This window comes from Eucyclogobius newberryi, unplaced genomic scaffold (assembly GCF_026437365.1).
Source record: "Eucyclogobius newberryi isolate DKJ021-1_F unplaced genomic scaffold, fEucNew1.0.hap1 SCAF_10, whole genome shotgun sequence".
NCBI classification, from domain to species: domain Eukaryota; kingdom Metazoa; phylum Chordata; class Actinopteri; order Gobiiformes; family Gobiidae; genus Eucyclogobius; species Eucyclogobius newberryi.
Window position 1 is genome coordinate 30,827,921 of NW_027315724.1, and position 17,843 is coordinate 30,845,763.

At 39.5% G+C, this 17,843-nt stretch overlaps 2 protein-coding genes across 7 annotated transcripts in view; one reads left to right on the forward strand and one right to left on the reverse strand.

Annotated features, from left to right (window-relative positions):
- Nucleotides 1–16,221, reverse strand: part of sidt2 (SID1 transmembrane family, member 2) — an 18,007-nt gene extending 1,786 nt beyond the window's left edge. The window contains exons 1-23 of one of the 4 annotated variants that reach the window (XM_072454878.1): nucleotides 15,979–16,221; nucleotides 15,118–15,251; nucleotides 13,290–13,454; nucleotides 12,653–12,698; nucleotides 12,251–12,352; nucleotides 11,979–12,062; nucleotides 10,401–10,566; nucleotides 9,708–9,801; nucleotides 6,675–6,730; nucleotides 6,508–6,534; nucleotides 5,625–5,663; nucleotides 5,127–5,204; nucleotides 4,939–5,001; nucleotides 4,567–4,682; nucleotides 3,888–3,961; nucleotides 3,744–3,810; nucleotides 3,583–3,656; nucleotides 2,739–2,862; nucleotides 2,112–2,229; nucleotides 1,271–1,407; nucleotides 1,083–1,191; nucleotides 123–199; nucleotides 1–29 (exon numbers count right to left, since the gene is read on the reverse strand). The exon at nucleotides 1–29 is cut by the window's left edge and continues 18 nt beyond it. In XM_072454878.1, the coding sequence (XP_072310979.1) occupies nucleotides 1–29; nucleotides 123–199; nucleotides 1,083–1,191; nucleotides 1,271–1,407; nucleotides 2,112–2,229; nucleotides 2,739–2,862; nucleotides 3,583–3,656; nucleotides 3,744–3,810; nucleotides 3,888–3,961; nucleotides 4,567–4,682; nucleotides 4,939–5,001; nucleotides 5,127–5,204; nucleotides 5,625–5,663; nucleotides 6,508–6,534; nucleotides 6,675–6,730; nucleotides 9,708–9,801; nucleotides 10,401–10,566; nucleotides 11,979–12,062; nucleotides 12,251–12,352; nucleotides 12,653–12,698; nucleotides 13,290–13,454; nucleotides 15,118–15,251; nucleotides 15,979–16,206 (2,207 nt within the window). In that variant the 5' untranslated portion in view covers nucleotides 16,207–16,221. The remainder of the gene's footprint in view (nucleotides 30–122; nucleotides 200–1,082; nucleotides 1,192–1,270; nucleotides 1,408–2,111; nucleotides 2,230–2,738; nucleotides 2,863–3,582; nucleotides 3,657–3,743; nucleotides 3,811–3,887; nucleotides 3,962–4,566; nucleotides 4,683–4,938; nucleotides 5,002–5,126; nucleotides 5,205–5,624; nucleotides 5,664–6,507; nucleotides 6,535–6,674; nucleotides 6,731–9,707; nucleotides 9,802–10,400; nucleotides 10,567–11,978; nucleotides 12,063–12,250; nucleotides 12,353–12,652; nucleotides 12,699–13,289; nucleotides 13,455–15,117; nucleotides 15,252–15,978) is intronic. The other 3 variants (XM_072454887.1, XM_072454898.1, XM_072454907.1) reach the window with 3 other exon arrangements.
- A 1,038-nt stretch (nucleotides 16,222–17,259) lies between these two features.
- sik3 (SIK family kinase 3) overlaps nucleotides 17,260–17,843 on the forward strand; it is a 43,330-nt gene continuing 42,746 nt past the window's right edge. For 2 of the 3 annotated variants that reach the window (XM_072454852.1, XM_072454868.1), the window contains exon 1: nucleotides 17,260–17,579. In XM_072454852.1, coding sequence (XP_072310953.1) covers nucleotides 17,289–17,579 — 291 coding nt within the window. In that variant the 5' untranslated portion in view covers nucleotides 17,260–17,288. The remainder of the gene's footprint in view (nucleotides 17,580–17,843) is intronic. The other variant, XM_072454860.1, reaches the window with a different exon arrangement.

Below are 17,843 nucleotides of genomic sequence, written 5' to 3' on the forward strand. Positions count from 1 at the left end.
TTTCCCAACACGAGCAAAACCATTCGATCCTACAAGAGAGAAACGCAACAAGACATTAATATATCTATTTCATGCAAACAGTAAGTTGTTTTCAATCTAAAGAACAAACAGAAAAGACTCACAATGTACATGGGGCCACTGCACTGTCTGATACAGTCTGTGTAAACGATGTACACCACTCTCCGCAGAACGCCCGAGTCTACAGCACAAAACATTGTAAATACCAACATTATACAACATTTAAATATGCTGTGATTCTAAATAAGCACGGTGCTGTTGTGGTGAAGTCACACGGGCCAGTATGTGTGAGTTTACCATGTTTAATAATGGCCCTCAACTTCGGGATGGGTGATTATGACAAATATGAATATCTTGATAATCCATTTTGATGTTAATATTTTAACACTGCATCAGGACTGTGCTAAAATGCGGCTGAATATATGTTTTGGTTGAGGTTCAAGTATCGCACAAAATGTGACTGGACCATGACATAATTTAAAAAATGCAGACGTTTCCCTTTATATCATTGTTTAGGATGTTTCTAACCCTTTTTTATAGTTGTATTTCTAGAATATATACCGTATATTCCGGACTGTAAGCACTTTTTTACATAGTTTTGGCCGGGGTGCGGACTTATACTCCGGAAAATACAGTACTCAATATTCTAATTTAAGAAAAGATAAGATAACCTTTATTTGTCCCACAATGGGGAGATTGCAGTGTTGCAACACAGATTAGGCACAGAAACAGATTAGGCACAGAAGTACAATAATACAAAATCAGATAAATTATAAAAAATTAAAAAAACCTCTATAATTACTTCTAACCTCTAAAATTTGCATATCTACAACAAAACTTCATTGAATAAAACAGTCAAACAATATAATTCACTCAAATCTGCTTAAACACACTGTATAGAGTAAAAAATTGTTTTTCCTGTCATAGAGGAAATAAAACGTGCGCACAGAACAGGCTCTTTAATGGTCACCTATAACTGAATTGTTATGAGTATTAAATGCATTAGTTAAAATGATTAAAACACACCAGTTTGATCACTTCATCACACCATTAAATGTCTGTACCTAGTCTCCATCTGCCCATGTAGTACAGCTGCGTGCTCAGGAGGAGAGTGGCCAAAATGTGGATGACGGAGAAAACGATCCAAAACACCATGTTGCCTTTTCCAAACACCTGGAAAAAAAAACGTACGTCACATTCGAACACGGCACACGTACAACCGCATCCAGCCCGTTTTCAAAAGTGAACCCACCACTCCGAGCACAGAGAAGAAGATGACGGCGGCGAGGCAGGCGTACGCCGTGTACGCGCTGGCGTTGATGTCCGGGTGCCGCTTCTGATACAGCTTCAGCATGCACAGCCCGGCGATCATGTACATGAACGAAGTGTCTGCAAAAACGCGATCGCACAACACAATGAATCAAAGAAATGAAAGGTCAATATGTAAAGAGGGCAGCATTACAGTAAAATACAACGGAATTACCTCCAAAGGAACTATTCTGAAGTATGTACAGTGTTGCTTCATTAACCATTGAAGTGTGGCATGTACAAATGTAAATGTAAAACAAGTTGTCCAGACAAAATGTGGTCAGAACTATCTTGTGTTGTGTGTTTTTTGTTATTTTTGGTGTATGAAATTTTAAGAAAGGGGCAGATAATTATACGATTTGTTTCTTCTCTCCGCTCATTTTTGATTGTGATGATAATTTATGTTAATAACAGACAATTGAAATAAAGAATAATACATTTTTTTGTTTTGTTCGGTTAATTTTCTACACTTGTTGGTTCATATCAATCAATTCAGCGACAATGTAGTGATTTAATACAAATGGCACCTGCTGCATATTGTGATCAAGACAAAAAAGTATAACCATTTTTGTGTGTGATATTGATTGATCAAATTTTTGTCTAAATAAAAATAGATAAAACATGGCTTTCAATATCTCTTTCCTGTACATACATCGTCCTCGCACTCACTCACTCTGAACTGGCTGTACGCCTCATGATTAAACAGACCCACGTGATTAGAAACGGCTGAATCTCTTGCTCAATTGAAATTTGGTGAATCGCACGGCCCTAATTCAAAGCATTACCGAACTGAAAGTTGGTATAGTTGGGGCAGACGTGGTAGCAGGCACTGAGCAGGCCCTCCATCATGAGAGCCGTGCCCATGGCGTAGAAAAGCCCAAAGTGTTTCGGGATGCCGCACTCCTGCAAAAAAGATTCAGCAGAATAAGTTTAGTCATAAATAATAGAGCTGGATGATTTAGGAACAATATTGAATTCAGTTTTGTTCAGAGTTCATATTTTAAACATGTCCAGGGGCATTTATTTATTCAAGCAATCTTTATTTAACCAGGTAAAAAACGCAAAATTGCTTTTCCTGGGCTAAAGTGGATTACAGCACATTTTCACTACAGAAAAACATTGTAGGAGATCAAAACAGGATTACTTTTAAAAACACAGACAATGTTAATAGAATTCTCACTCTTTCTTGTTTTAAAACCCATCCCCTCAAAGCATCAGCACAATAAGAAAACTGATACTAAACTAATACACGTTTGTAGTAGTCCAAACAGAATAAATATACAGACTAAAACTGGAAATGACTGCAAATATGGAAGTCAAAATACCTACTTTTACTATTTCTATTGCCATTTTGATTAGACCGTGACACATCTTGCACTAACATGTGGAGACGTTGTGTCATGTTTTCTCACCAGAGCGTTGATATCGTTGCGGAGCAGAGCTCGGTTGTGCAGGATGTCCCGCTTGAGGATGATGAGGAGGAAGAGCAGGCCCAGCAGCACGTAACCCAGATTACTCAGGATATTGTTGAACGAGCTGCAAAGTCAAACGGCATCATAAGTGTTCTTGTCAGACATTTTGGATGAAGTTAAATGTGAACTTCAGTAAATACTGTATTTTCCGGACTATAAGTTACACCTTTTTTCATAGTTTTTGCCGGGGAGCGACTTATACTTATATTATACTTATAGACTTATATGTGATATTATTTGTTATTTTCACACTTACAACCGCATTTCATACTCCAGTGCAACTTATATATTTTTTTCTCCTCTATTATGCATTTTTTGGCTGGTGCGACTTATAGTCCGGAAAATACGGTATGTCACTTTTCTGGTGGATGTTCTGCTGCTTATTCTAACTGATTAAAGCAAAGAACAATATCGCAACAAACTTAACATATTGCAATAACATCAAGGTTATTTATGTGACAGAAATGTGCTCTCTCTTTTTTACATGTAAACGTTAAAAAAGATGTTTATTTTAGTTTTTTCCATGTTAGCGCCTAAATTAGACTTGATTAATCTTGTTATTGTCTCTATTAAGCTTTTATTTTTGATACAGTTTGACTAGTAAATCAAGGCTCGTCCTCATTTTAATATAACTGAAATTATTAATGGTCAAATAATTAAAGCCGTATTGCAAATGGCGTTCAATGTTCCCATCGCCATAGGTCAGATCTGTGGAGAGGCACTCACTGCAAGAATACAAGTATTTTCTAAGGAATAACAACTCCTCTAATGGATATTTTATTACCTCAAAGCTCCAAGTGGATGAGCGCACAGGAAATTGTAGTAACAGATATCTTGGTTTCCAGTCACGTTCACGACCTACAAAGACAAACGTGATTCATGTTGTTCTCCGCTTTACGCTGTGTTGAAGCAAGTTAAAAAATAAAGCATAAATGAACCCCTTACCGTTTGATAAGTGATGACCAACTGGATCACAGGCAAAGCGTAGAAGACGGCGATCGTGGCAATGTTCCTATGAGAGAGAAAAATGTACACTTAAAACAGTAAAAAAACGTTGAAAAATATGTAAGACTCTGATGATGCGCTTACCAAAAATAAATTTGATATTTCTTGCTGAGGATCCTCTTATCTTTCCGAGCCAGATCAGACACACACAGATATTTCTACAAAAAAATTGTGTTAATAAAGCACTAGATACAATGAAAGTGTACATAAACGCCATAGAAAGTATAATAATTGTTGTATAAAAAGGGTGGGACCGACGATATGAGATGAGACATACATTTTGACAGAATTAATAGTAAATGGTTTCATAATATGCTGTTCATAGCATTTCTGTGAATCCTTGTGTTATTTTGTTGCTTCATTTATACTGAACATTTCTCACTGAGTCATTCCAGTAAAAGCATCGGAAGCACATGAGAGTACCATGATATTAAAGGTGCAATATGTAACTTTTTAACCTGGTGTTTAGGGTAAAAAAGAAGAAAACAACTTGATAAAAAATGCGTCTCTATTGGGGAAAAAGGCACCACCACTAGTGCACCTTTAATATCATGGTACGCTCACTCTTTAGCCATCGAATATAATGCTACTAATATCACGAAAGGCTTTTGGTTGGTTGATCATTAAAAAACACCAAGCAAAGATAATAGACTTTTGCCAAACAACTTTAAAACGTGTCCAAAGTCAGGTTTCTTCAGTCCCACGAGCTTCTGTCCCGTCCATGGTAAGAACCGTGTGCCGTCAGTGGAAACCGAATCGCTACCTTTGTGCGGACGATGTTCTTGTCCGAGTTGATGTCGTCCAAAGTGTCGTAGTCGTCCTCCTCCACGGAGCTGAGCGACTCGTGTCTGCTGCGCCCGACACTGTCCAAAGATCGCTCTGTGAAAACATGGAAAACGGAACGACGTGAGAAAACGACGAGAAAAACAAACGTCACAAGGATTTATTTGGCGGCATTGATTTCAAAATTAGATGCGGCTCGACTGTATTGTCATAATTTAACGATTGTTTCGATCACCAATTTTGACTTTTTAAACTTTCAACATATTTTTTTTTGATTGATTTTGAAGTGCTGATTGGTTTGGTGAAATTTTTGCATAATGATTTTCGCCCGTTCTTTGCGGCAGTGTGTCACCAATGCGGATGGCAAAGTGGTGAAGGTGATTGAGGAATGGCCGACGTTTGAAAGGCTCCTGCCCTGATGAACAAAAACAGAAAACTAGTGAAAGAACGGCAGCTTCCAGTTCAAATGTAGCGCCGAGCCACAAGAGGAGAAACTCTAGAGGAAAGGAGTTCAAACTACAGCGACGGTTCAGTTCATACCCATGTAGCCATAGTTGTTGTCTGTCGATGCGGCGCTGTCGGTGACGGCTTCTGAACTGAGAGTGCTGCCGTTGTCGGCTAAAACAAGGACAGAGAACCAAAATTATCGAATGGATTCTATTTAACAAAGAGAGAACAACAGTGTAAACTTATAAAATCCCACCCCTTTTCCCTCGATCAAACTATGATCCAGATTACATCAAGCTTTTGTTTAAAAAAAGTCTGGTTTTATTGATGTTTTTTCATGTTAAAGCCTAAATTTGTTTGGATTTTGTCTGTTTATCTTATATTTGTTTGACAAGTAAATTAAGGCATATGCATTTTTATTAGAATTGAAAAGTTATTTTAATGTAAATGACATAATTGTGCCAAAAAGTATGTTAAAATATCAAAATGGACATTGCAGTACTTAACGAATATGCATCACAATATTAATTAACATCGTGCAGCTCTAAAATAATGCCACTCCCCCACTCAATGGTTGCCATGACTTCTTACCAAACGATCCATATTCATAGGCTGAGGCTGGGATGTTGCCTGAATAGAAAAAATACACAATTGTAACTTAGATATAAACACATACAGCAGTTACATTATACTTTTAAGACACAGGCATCTACAGAAGCTAATATCTACATAGAAGTACAAAGGTATTAAAGAGCAACACAAAGTAGAAAATCAACTAACAAACAGTGTGATATTGGCGAGTTTGAAAGGTTAGCGTGGATGAAATTAGATCGACTTTGGGCCAATGAAATTATAAACACAAAACACAGCAGGCAACAACAGACGCAAGCGACGAAGAAACACGTGCATCAAAGAAGATTGTCATTCGTTGCCGCTGGAGAAATCACTATTATTATAAGCCTAGTACCGTATTTTCCGGACTATAAGTCGCACCAGCCAAAAAAAGCATTAAAGAGAAGAAAAAAAACATATATAAGTTGCAGTGGAGTATGAAATGTGGTTGCAAGTGTGAAAATAACGAATAGTATCACATATAAGTTGCTCCGGAGTATAAGTATAAGTATAGGTCGCACCCCGGCCAAAACTATGAAAAAGGTGCGACTTATAGTCCAGAAAATACGGTATATTCTTTTGACTGAAATGACCACGTTTTGAATGATTTAAAACTTCAGTGAGCTCAACGGTTGCTTGCTTCATGCAGATGTTTCTTTGCTGTCAACACGTTGGGATCAGCAGCATTTGCGAGATGCAGACGAGCCCGAGCTAGAACAAAGCTTTCCAGCGTCTAACACATGTTCTGCCTAAATATAAACGTGTTATTGAGCCTAATATGACGAGCAAGCGGTGCGCGTGTGACAAGCGGCGTTACGGCTGTTCAATGGCGACTTAAATGAGAATAACAGGGATGCAATACCATCTCCGCTCTTCCCAAGCAGGGACGCTGAAGCATTAACAAAACAGAAACAGGTTAAGGATCTTCAGTGCGAACAACACAAATAAAGCTCAATTAATACAACATTTAGTGGCTTTATTCACTTATTTTAGAGTCGTTATCGGAATAACAAGAATAGTTTTATTTACCGGTCTCAGCAGGCAACATGTCGGGAGGCTCGAGGAAGAGCTCCCTCTTCTTTGTCCTGTAAAATTAAGCAAAAACAGTAAATAAAGTGCCCGTCATATAATATTAGCTGAACGATTAATCACAATCATATATATGTAAAAAGCCTAAGGCCGTATGCAAGCTGTTTAATGACCTGGTTACATATTTATTTTGCATACATCGCTGTTTCCAATTATTTATTTGACAGGGAGAATACATATTTATGAAACGCCTGCAGCAGTTAATGTGCAAATATTAGGGATGGTATATCAGTTATTGGTGATATCGTTGGTTTCCCCAGATATCGGTATCAGTTCGGTATCATTTGATCAGTTTTTCTGCTCTGCCACTGACTGTCGCATCCAGTTCGTACTCCCCGCACCAGATTTGACTTTTTAAACATGACTGATGAGTAAAAAATAGAAATAGGAGGCCAGATAGACTAAAAATATCTCTATATTTAAGAAAAATGTAAATAAGGAGCGCTGCGTGGGTATTTAAAGGCGGTATGGACGATTTTTCGGCGATTTGAGAACGCAGGCGGAAGTGCGCATGCGCACTCCCCCGTGCGGACCGATACAACACACACGTGCGTTTGTTTATTAGCGCAACGGAGCGCATCGCATCGCTCGTCTCCCGTAGATTTCTGTCCACTTCTGCGTCAGCTCGAACTCTCTTTCTCCGTCTTCATTTTGCCCCGTACACTGAGGGAACTATATTATGATAGATCCATGCGCTTAGACACGCGGAAACGTGGGGACGAGCCTGACGCGGCTGCAGGTGAGCGGTAGGTGCGTTTTATGATTGATACGTGGCAGGACAAATGATTTATCCACGCCACGAGGAAATATGATACAAAATTTGCTGAAAAAAATCGTCCATACCACCTTTAAATGTCCTAAAAGCAGTAAAATTAAAATGGATGCTCAATTGTCTCAAACACGATCGTGCCAGAAATGGTTTTATATCCCAGATTAATACTTTTTTTTAAACATAAGTGGAGAGATAATTTGTGGACTTTATTACAACTTAGTCTAGTCTAATCGGCAAATATCAGTTGTCGGTCACAACTGTAGGGGAATGGAGATGGACATTCCACGGCCAGATAACAGAAAATCTCTCTTTGAACATTGGGGGTTTTTCGTTCTCCCCCTTTCCCTCACCGCAGGGAGCCGCTGTGACTTGTGTGATAACAGACCTTCTCCCCACAGTCTTACAGGAGGACGCCCCAATGAAAACTATGTTTTATGTGATTATGCCATGAATGTTTGTCCGAATCAACTCCCTACACCGCATGTTTCACCTTGTGTTACGTATTTTTCCACTGTTTAAGGTTTTATATTCCCAATGCTTTAACTCGAGTGCCCATCACAGGTGAAAGAAGATGTAAAATGTGTCTACCTCAAGAAATAATGTGCACAAACTGCCCAAAATTGTTTATCGTGTAAATGTTAAAACAGGGTTTAAATGTTTTGCCATTATTTACGTTACTCTAGCTTTATTTTCTCGACCAGGAAATGTTAAACGGGAAGTCTGCACAGTAGCGCCCGCCCCTTTCGCTCCCAGCATGCCCTGCGGGCCAGGTATCAAAAGGACGCTCCAAGCTAGAAACGTTCTCTTGCTCTTCTCTTCTCTTCTCATCCACTTTGTCTTTTCTCTTGGGAGCCGTCTCCACGGACGAGCCTTTCACTTTTTCCTTTGTCTCAACAAAAATCCGTCCGTCACGTGGTCGACAAGGCCATGCCAGCCCTGGACTCTGAAACCACCTGAAACCACCTGGAACCCCCTGGAACTAAGCTTAAGCGCTAAACCGGACAGAGACTTTCTTTGCTACTTCGTTTCTTTTCTTTTTGAAGTAAACCATACGCCGTTTACGTGGATCAGCGCTACGCTCTCATCTGAGTAAAGGCCGCGTGAGGAGCTAACACGCCGCTAAAGTGTTCTACCGCTAAGGAACTCTCGGATATCGCCTCCGTTGCCACCGGCGCCAAGGACCTCACAGCCGCCGCTGCCTTCCTCGCTCCACGGCCAGCACACCGCTCCACGGCCAGCACACCGCTCCACGGCCAGCACACCGCTCCACGGCCAGCACACCGCTCCACGGCCAGCACACCGCTCCACGGCCGCCGCCCGCTTCACGAACCTTCGCCGCCACACCGCTACACGCGACGCCTCGCTACGGACCTCGTCCGCGGACAAGGACCAGCCGGACCGAGTCTCTACAAACCGTAAGCCGAGTTCAGCGTGCGGTTCTTTTGTGGCGTGATTTGGGTAGAGCTCAGCTGTTCCTCCTCCCTTTTAGCTTCTCACTTTCCCTCTTTTTGATATAGATTAGCATAGACGCGTTTGATTATCAAAGGCAAAACCCTGGTTTAACATTATCTGCATGAAATTTGCTGTCAAATCTGATATAACATCACCTGTGATTTACCTGTGCACATTTCTGCTCCGGTGTTTTTGATTGCCCTTTGGATAAATAAACTACACGAAAGAGTTATTGACTATTGTTTGTTTGAATAGACTATGTGTAAGTCCCTGAATCGTGAAACACCCTTCAGACCTTTTTAACGAGCGCGATTAAGGACCGTATCTTAGCTCTTTGGGTTTTACCCTGGTGCCCCGTCTTGTCTCGTTTCTGCTAAGAAATCTCCCTTAATCATAAACTGAATACATGTAGTTTGAGACCCTACACAACAATAAAGCTCAAATGTATTCATATCAGACCATTTCAAGTAAATATATCAGATTATAGCAAAGATGTCAATTTCTATATTTTGTTTCATTTTGGCAGGTAATAAAAAAAAAACTATAACAAAACATTAAAAAACACAAAAGTACATGGAACAGTAAAAGTCAAAAAAAAAGAGTTTAAAATGCGCTCGGACTTTACATTTATTCACGTTTTAAAGCCAGATTAAAAAGTGGATATTGATTGAAATCATCACTTTGCACAAATCTTTGTGGTTCATTTATCACATTTGTCAGCTGCAGAAAACAGGAGGAAAATAACGTACCGCCGGTTGTGCACAAAGGCCACTATCAGAATGAGCACGTAGAAAGACAGGAAAATCCCCAGACAGAACAGCATCCCGTAAACATAAGTTTCAGCTGTGAAAAAGACAAAACGTACAGCAATGTCAGTATCATTAAAAAATATGTGCTCTGGTTTGTAAATCTCAGTAGAAACGGCTGTGTCACAGGATTTTACAAATAAGTACGATTGTAGAAACGTCGTCACGATATTACAAACATTTCACACTCGAGTTTGATTCGAAGGAACATACTTGATACTAGAATGTCATTTTAGCACAAAATAATGGTTTATTATTTAGATTTGATACTGGGTTTAGTATTGATTAAAGGTGAGAAATATGTTAAATGTTGTTTTGAAAATAGTTTGAATATCGAGTGTATTTTTTGTAGTAAAAATGCTACAAAAAGAGAATTAAAAAAGTTTTGTTATGTAAGCGTTCTAATAAGGATTTTTAAAGCCATTTCACATTTGTCTAACAATCAAACCTCAACTAAGACACATTTGAGCACATTTCTATTAGATTGACATAATATTGTTATCGGGATATAAGTTTTTTTTGTCAATTTCGCCATCCTCTCGTATCGATTACAATCCGGGTGTCGATTCTTTTGCTCACCGTAGATTGTGGACGCTGTAAAATCACAAACGTTTGATAAATCTGACAAGGCCTTACTTTTAATAGCAGGAGACACGATGACATCCAGGATCTTGGTTCGGTTTCCGGCGTTGATGAGTACGTCTGGGCGGAGGGGATAGTAACGTAGGGGCCCGCCGCAGGCCTCGTCTTCAGTTTTAACCACCACCACCACATAGAAGCTGTTGTTGGGAAAATCCTTTCGCTGAAACAACAACAGAAAAATGCTCATTGTCCCACATTAAAAAAATGGTTTCTCCAATTTTCGTTATGGAGTTGTTGCTCTTTTTGAAGTCAAAGAGACGACAAACATGGGACAATGTGGATTTATACATAGAACTGCACAGCATCTAAATACTAAAGCTCACTATAAATAAGACTAGTCCACTATAAAAACGAATGGTCATGGTGTTTTGATAATCATAAACGTTATCTGGACTAAACAGACTCTAAAACAGATACGAAAATACCTTTTTATAACAAAGGCAGCCGCATATTTGAATCAAAAAACACATTATTTGTATATTCTCCATCTAGAAGTGTCAATGTCACTATATTTTAACCTTTATTTGGTTGATAATGTATTTAAAAAGTCTCAATGTACATCCGAACAATCTTTTTATAAGTCTAAAATGTAATCGTTAACTAGTCAACCACTAAAATAATCGTTAGTTTTAGCCTTACGGAACACAATTGCAACAGTGTAAGGATTTATATTTAGTTTTTTTCACAAGATAGCTTTTTACTTGCATAGATCCCCCATTTCCTGGTAAATTACACATCAGGCTGTCACGCTAACACACTTTTAACAAAAATAACAATATATTGCAACTGAAAATTATATTGAAACTAATTGATGCCACTGGCTGTATAAAGACGCGCACCAAAATAATGTGTTAAGATGAATCAAAATGACACGCAAAGCGCAAAATCGGATCATCTGAGAGACTCTCAAATGGTTTTGCTCTTTACGTATCGCTTTAATAACCTTTTAATCTAAACTAAATCTGATAATAAAATAAATATCACCAGAAGCGCACATGTACAATCCCAAGAGTACATCTTTGGAGAGGGGGTACTGCTTGTTGCAGACATTTTTAATATTTAATAGCCAAGATGGTACAAAGGCTTATTAAAACCTTTCCAAAACGTGTGGAGTGCCTTGGTTTTTTGCGTTGTCTGGCTCTACAATATTTCACCCTGCAGACAACAGTATTTCCAAATGGAAAATCTGATCAAAATAATTAGATTTGACTGCGCATGTAACAGCCAAAACAACCATAAAGCAGGAGACGCTCTGTAAACCCTTTTATAAACGAACACATCATATGAGCTGCAAAATTAAAAACACGAAATGAAACACTAAAATTGTAGTGAGTAAATATCATTAATGGCTCATGTTAATTATCCAACACTGAACAGCTCATAATAATAAAAAAGAAATAAGAACAAATTCCCTACTAGCGCAAAGAAAAAGTACACGCCCCCAAAAGTATTGATCCATCCATTACATATTGAACGAGAAGTCAATATAGTAATTATTGTGACAAGCCTAATTATTGAAAATAATCCTCAATGGGAAGCAAAATGTTTGTACTTTCATGAACAAAGTCTTACCTGAACTGTAATAGCACCCTTCTTGGTCATAGTCTGGTAAATCCCAATGAAGGCCACATTGTTGTCAAGGTCAAACACAGGGCACTGGAAATACAACGTGAATAATAATTACAGAGAACAGTAAAAACATAACGAAAAAGAGCGTTAAACAATTCTCCGCCCTCTTGTGGCGTTACGGTGTAATTACACGTTGGCCACAGTGTAAAAGGCCACTTCAGGACATTGTAAGAAAAAAGAAAAGGATAACAAAAGATGGGTAATAATAGCTTTACCAGAATGTCTTGAATGGACATGACGGAGCAGGGAAAGGTCATGTCGGAGGTGACTTTGACAATAACAGTGTCCACTCCCTCCGGAAAGACATACTTGAAATACTGGAAGGCAGTAATAATAGTAATAGTCAATGGTATGAAAAACAAACCAATTAATCAGGTCAAAAGAAAAAACATTGAAGGATTTGTTTTTTTGTTCATTGCGATTTGGCGGAACTTGTAATTTCCCCAATTCTTGCCAACTTTGTTTATCACATGGTCAGGACTTTTGAATATTGTGCAATGAGTAAAAAAGAAAAATGATTCAAAGTTTATCATCTTAACATATTCATTTTGCACTGAAAACAAGAACCACAACAAAGTAAACGCTATCAAACTGATCAAATACTTTCTGTTATTTACCTGGGGCTGAGAAGGAGAGGCTGTGAAGCTGAACTTCTTGTCTGTCCTGTTTTGAATAAAACAAACCTTATGATGTGATCACATGTTTACAATTCCAATTATATTTGTTTCATGCACTGTCGACCAGGAATAAATATCAATATAAAATCTACTATCAACTGAAACCCAATGAAATGAATACTGCAATACCAAAATATGTTACAGAAGATATAACCAGTTTGTAATAGGAGAATGGACATAAATATTTAACAAGAACAAGCCATCTTCATCGTGGCAAAGAGCTCAATAAAATGTGGGTTAAAAGTGGGTTTTGATTGAAAGTAAGACTGTTTACTAGTCTGATCACTTTTTCAATTAGTCAAACGTTTATTTCTATTGCACACTGAGACTTTCTAAACACATTATGATTGAAGTAAAGGTAGAAATATGGAGACTGAAAGCTTCAAGAATTGTCGATTAATGGGTCAGGGTTAGTTGAAAGATGTGTTGTTTATGGTTAATTTTAATACAAACTTTCCTCAGAATGTGACATGATATTCAGCCATAGTTGATGTTTATGACAAAAGAAGTCATGTAATCCAAGACCACATGTTGAACACTGCGACACCGGTTTGTTTGAGCACATGTTAATACTCACTGTAGTGTAAAGCTCTCCACGCGGCTGACTCGGAGCTGGTAGTTTGTGCCTTGACTCGATAAAGTCGACACATCCACAAAGAAAAACTGGGTCTCGGATGCAACAACTGTTGGAGGTTGGCACAAAGTTCTCCCGATATGATTGTATGGATACTTCCTTTGATATCTGTAGGAAATCGAAGACGCAACAAATAAGTTTAATTAGAAATGATTGTTGAGGGACTAGGTTTGATACAATTATCTTATGAAACATCCTTGGAAATGTAAGCTAAAAAATACATTCATAAACACATTTATTTCTGATGGCAAAAAATATATATTCAACAAAATATGATGATGATGATGATGATGATGAAGAAGAAGAAGAAGAAGAAGAAGAAGAAGAAGAAGAAGAAGAAGAAGAAGAAGAAGAAGAAGAAGAAGAAGAAGAAGAAGAAGAAGAAGAAGAAGAAGAAGAAGAAGAAGAAGAAGAAGAAGAAGAAGAAGAAGAAGAAGAAGAAGAAGAAGAAGAAGAAGAAGAAGAAGAAGAAGAAGAAGAAGAAGAAGAAGAAGAAGAAGAATTGCTACTTGACATTTGAGGAAATTCTAGGGCAACTTCTGTTTTTTAGTTGAAAAACATGAGATACACTAGAACACATTTAAATAAATAGAACATTAGATAAATTACATTTGCCATTTTAAAACACACAATAATGCAGCTGTCTAGTGCCTTTATGGTGAGGAAGCATATTTTACAGTTTTAAATCTTTCTCATGTTTGATTCAACATGCAGATACAACATTACAAAACCTTAATCATAATAAAAATCCGACGTGAAGCCTGCACAGCCATTTGTATTTTTACATTATGTATTTAAATTATACTTGGCACATTTCAGCTTGTGTCAATAGGTTTGAGATCCTGGGAAAAAGTTACAAGAACAATCAACCACATCACCACATCCTCATGACCTCGTGGCAAAAGTTCCCTTGTTTACACAATGACTTCAATTAAATACGGAAGTACAAGTTCAACTGTTTAATACCAAGCGCCACTGGTGATTACTTACGTAGATCCCTAGCAAGCAATTATTTGATTGATTTAGTCAACTAGTCCAAAGTTTGACCGTAACATGTAATAGTCAAATAATACATCAAAGTTCCTAGATTGCGATTGTTGAATTGACAGTTTATTGTATGCACTCAACACTGAATTGCTAATCTTCTTAATCAGTGTTTCTTCACGATGTACGAGCTCAGTTGTGAAAACCTGCTGAAATCTGCTTACACTATCATCTCCCTGGACCATATCATGCCCAGGGACAGACTTTGTAACATTCCTCTGAGCATGTCTTACGTGTCAATCGGTTATTACAGCCATATAAAGCGCTGGCGACAAACATCAGCACAGGATGGACTTTTGTCGCCATTTATGCAGAATATGCACCATCCTGTACCATCCTGTATAATGTAATTCTATAGACATTTTCAGTTAGCACAATAATTAATAAACCTATGGCGACTTTACTTAAGTATTCTTTTTTCTTGCTCAGTCCTGAGCTCTAGGATTTATTTAATTTCTATTATTTTATGTGTTGTTGCTATTTTACTAGTGTTTTAATGCACAGATGATCCAGGTCCGGTGCAACAAAGTGATTTCCCGTGTGGATCAATAACGTATTAGTTTAAAGTGCTGTTCCTGTTGCAGACACTGGACTAACAAGCATGTTGTGGCCTTAACACGTTTTATTTCTTCAGTAAGGTTTAAGAATAAAACAAACTGAATGAAAAACGCAAAAGGAATGGTACATAAATACATGAGTCCAAATAGGCGTAGCGGTGCGTACTTACAGGCCTCTTAATATCAACGGGACTTGGAAAGATAGGACAGCTTGCTTTTGTCGCACCACAAACAGTATGGGACTCTTGGGACTCTCTTGGGACTCTTGTGTCTGGACATCCACGGTCACGCGGACTCCCTCCGTCTGTAAAACACCAAAAAGAGCATATTATTACACCGCAACAAGCATAATCTAGGTCAGTGGTTCCCAACATGTTTTTATTTTTTTTATTTGAGCACAATTATTAAATAGCAAAGGCTGATATTACTTAGACAATATTGTGCCTGTGGTTTAAATCGCCACAAACAAGATCTGAAACTCATGTGATGCTTGTATTAGCTGATCATAGTTCATATTTCAGTCTCATCTCAAATGTCAAACGCTTCACAGATTGTTTATGACATGCGCTGGAAAAACAATCCTACTTTTCAAACATTTATCACAATTTGATTTTCATTTCAGGATCGGAACAGGTTTATTGCCATTGTCAATGAACAAAATTCACAAACATTGGAACTTGTCTTGGTGAAAGATGCAACACGAAACAATAAAACAATGAACAATGAATAAGTCATGACAATAAGCTATCAGATAAAGAAAAATAAGAATAAAAAAGGCTTAATACGTACACAAATGTACAGTTGTAAAGCCATACATATGTAGTGCAGAAAGTGAACAGTGCAGTGAGTGATTAAATTAGGGTTAAATGATGGTTTCCCCAAAAGTGTGCAGCACCATTCTTTAGGCAAATAAATCAATGCAATAGCCAATTACTTCCATTATATATTCTTGCTTTTATGATATTGATGTGCAGAATCTTCAGCTGTTTTTGACCTTTTTTGTGTGTGTTTAATGCGTGGATGCAGCTCACCTTGTTCCTGGACACGGTGTGGTTGAACGCGTAGATGGTCTGATTGTCGCTCGTCACGGTCCCATTGTAGCTCACGTCGAAATCCGCATCCATCTGGACCACGTTCTTGGTGTCCCCCAAAACCCCGGGGACACAAACACAAACGCACGCCAAGACCGTCCATAACAAACCAGGACGACACCGGCGATCGCCTTTATGTCGAGACTTCCAACAATTCCTCAGCATCATTTTACTCAGCAGCCGCGTCGTGATGCTAAAATGTCGAACTGTAAACGCAGATTAAAGTCCACTCCATTCAACTCGTTACGAACAGGCAACGAAGAGGATTGAACAACAACAATAACAGCTGCTGCTGCGAAGAAGAACGGGAAAATCGAAAATGGGAAGCTGTTTTTTTTACACATCCTCAAACAGCATCGCGAAAAACGAAACTGCCCGGAGTCAGTTCGACGAATTCTGCTGTTTCATTACATTTCCGTGACCGATTGCGAGTTGTTGTTGACGGCTGCTGCTGCTGATGCTAGCATGTGTAGCATTGCAAAGTAGGACGCGGGCAAAGCGACGTATTAGCCTTGATACAACCGAATATTTCACTCGAGCGACTATATACAAGAATACAAAACAATCGATCGTGATTTGTCAGCGGCTGTCAGGTCCTGTTTCTCAGACAAACCGTTGGAAAGCTCTCCATCGAGCCCAGCGTGTTTACAAATGAGATCAGCGTGAGCCGCGAGCGCCCCCTTCACGCTGCAGACAGTAAACATTGCGTCTTACGTCATCACGTTACAGTCGCAGACCTCTGTGACAGTGACACGCTTTGGCCACGAAGAGACGCTGTCTACATTCATAAAAATAAGTAGCAGATATGCGCCGCAATGATGTTTCTGTTTTAGCGCCACAAATCTATATTTTTAATCGATAATTTGTTGTGTAGCGGCTAGGCTAAAGATAGGACATGGTCTGGAAAGTTTTAACCTGAGGCCACTTTAGATTTGGACATCCTCGCCCGCACACACAGACTGTAGTACATACAAAATGACCCCTCAACACCGCCCACCCATAAACCAAGCTGTCGTCTTGGTTTTCTCTGAATCACGGAGCAGAATGATATTGCGCACATCTGTGTCGCCTAGGCAACAACTACGGTTCCAGGCCCGTCGATGAAGTCATTTGTTACGCTGATCGTTGCCATGGTTACAACCTAGAGAGGGCGCTGCGGAGGGGCTCCACGTAAAATGACGCAGGGCGGGGGCGTGCCTGAGACGCGCGCTGCGCAAGCCTGCTTGTTGTTCCCGCAGAGAGGCGAGAAGATGGCGGCCGTGTCAAGCGGAGGTACTGCTGGGTCCGCTGCGGCCGGGATTACGCACCCTGCCCGACCGTCTCACGCAGCTATGGGCCCGCAGAATCGACCCCAGCCATGCTCCGGCATCAGCCACCCCGGTCGCCCCAGTTCGGCCTCTGGGTGCATCACTAATCCCGGCCACACTTCGGCCACCAGGCCCCCCCCAGCCCGTGTGGGCCACTACGAAATTGAGCGGACCATCGGCAAGGGGAATTTCGCGGTTGTTAAACTAGCCACGCACGTCATTACCAAAGCAAAGGTAAGGCGCCTGGTCACCAGTCCTCAGCGGCGAACAAATACAAGCTGTCACGGTTTAATTTCCACTCTTTATGACTCGGCACTCTGGATGACGCTGGGGCCTTCAGGCTCCGGAGGCACGGGCAGCCCGCTCTGGAGACACCGCTGCTCGGGGCTGGGGGTCTCTCGATGGGGTGTAACATCTAACATTTAATGCACACACGTCCCTCTAAAATATCGGCTTTACATCTTTTGTGTCGGTTTATTGGCAGTGAAGTCATAAGGC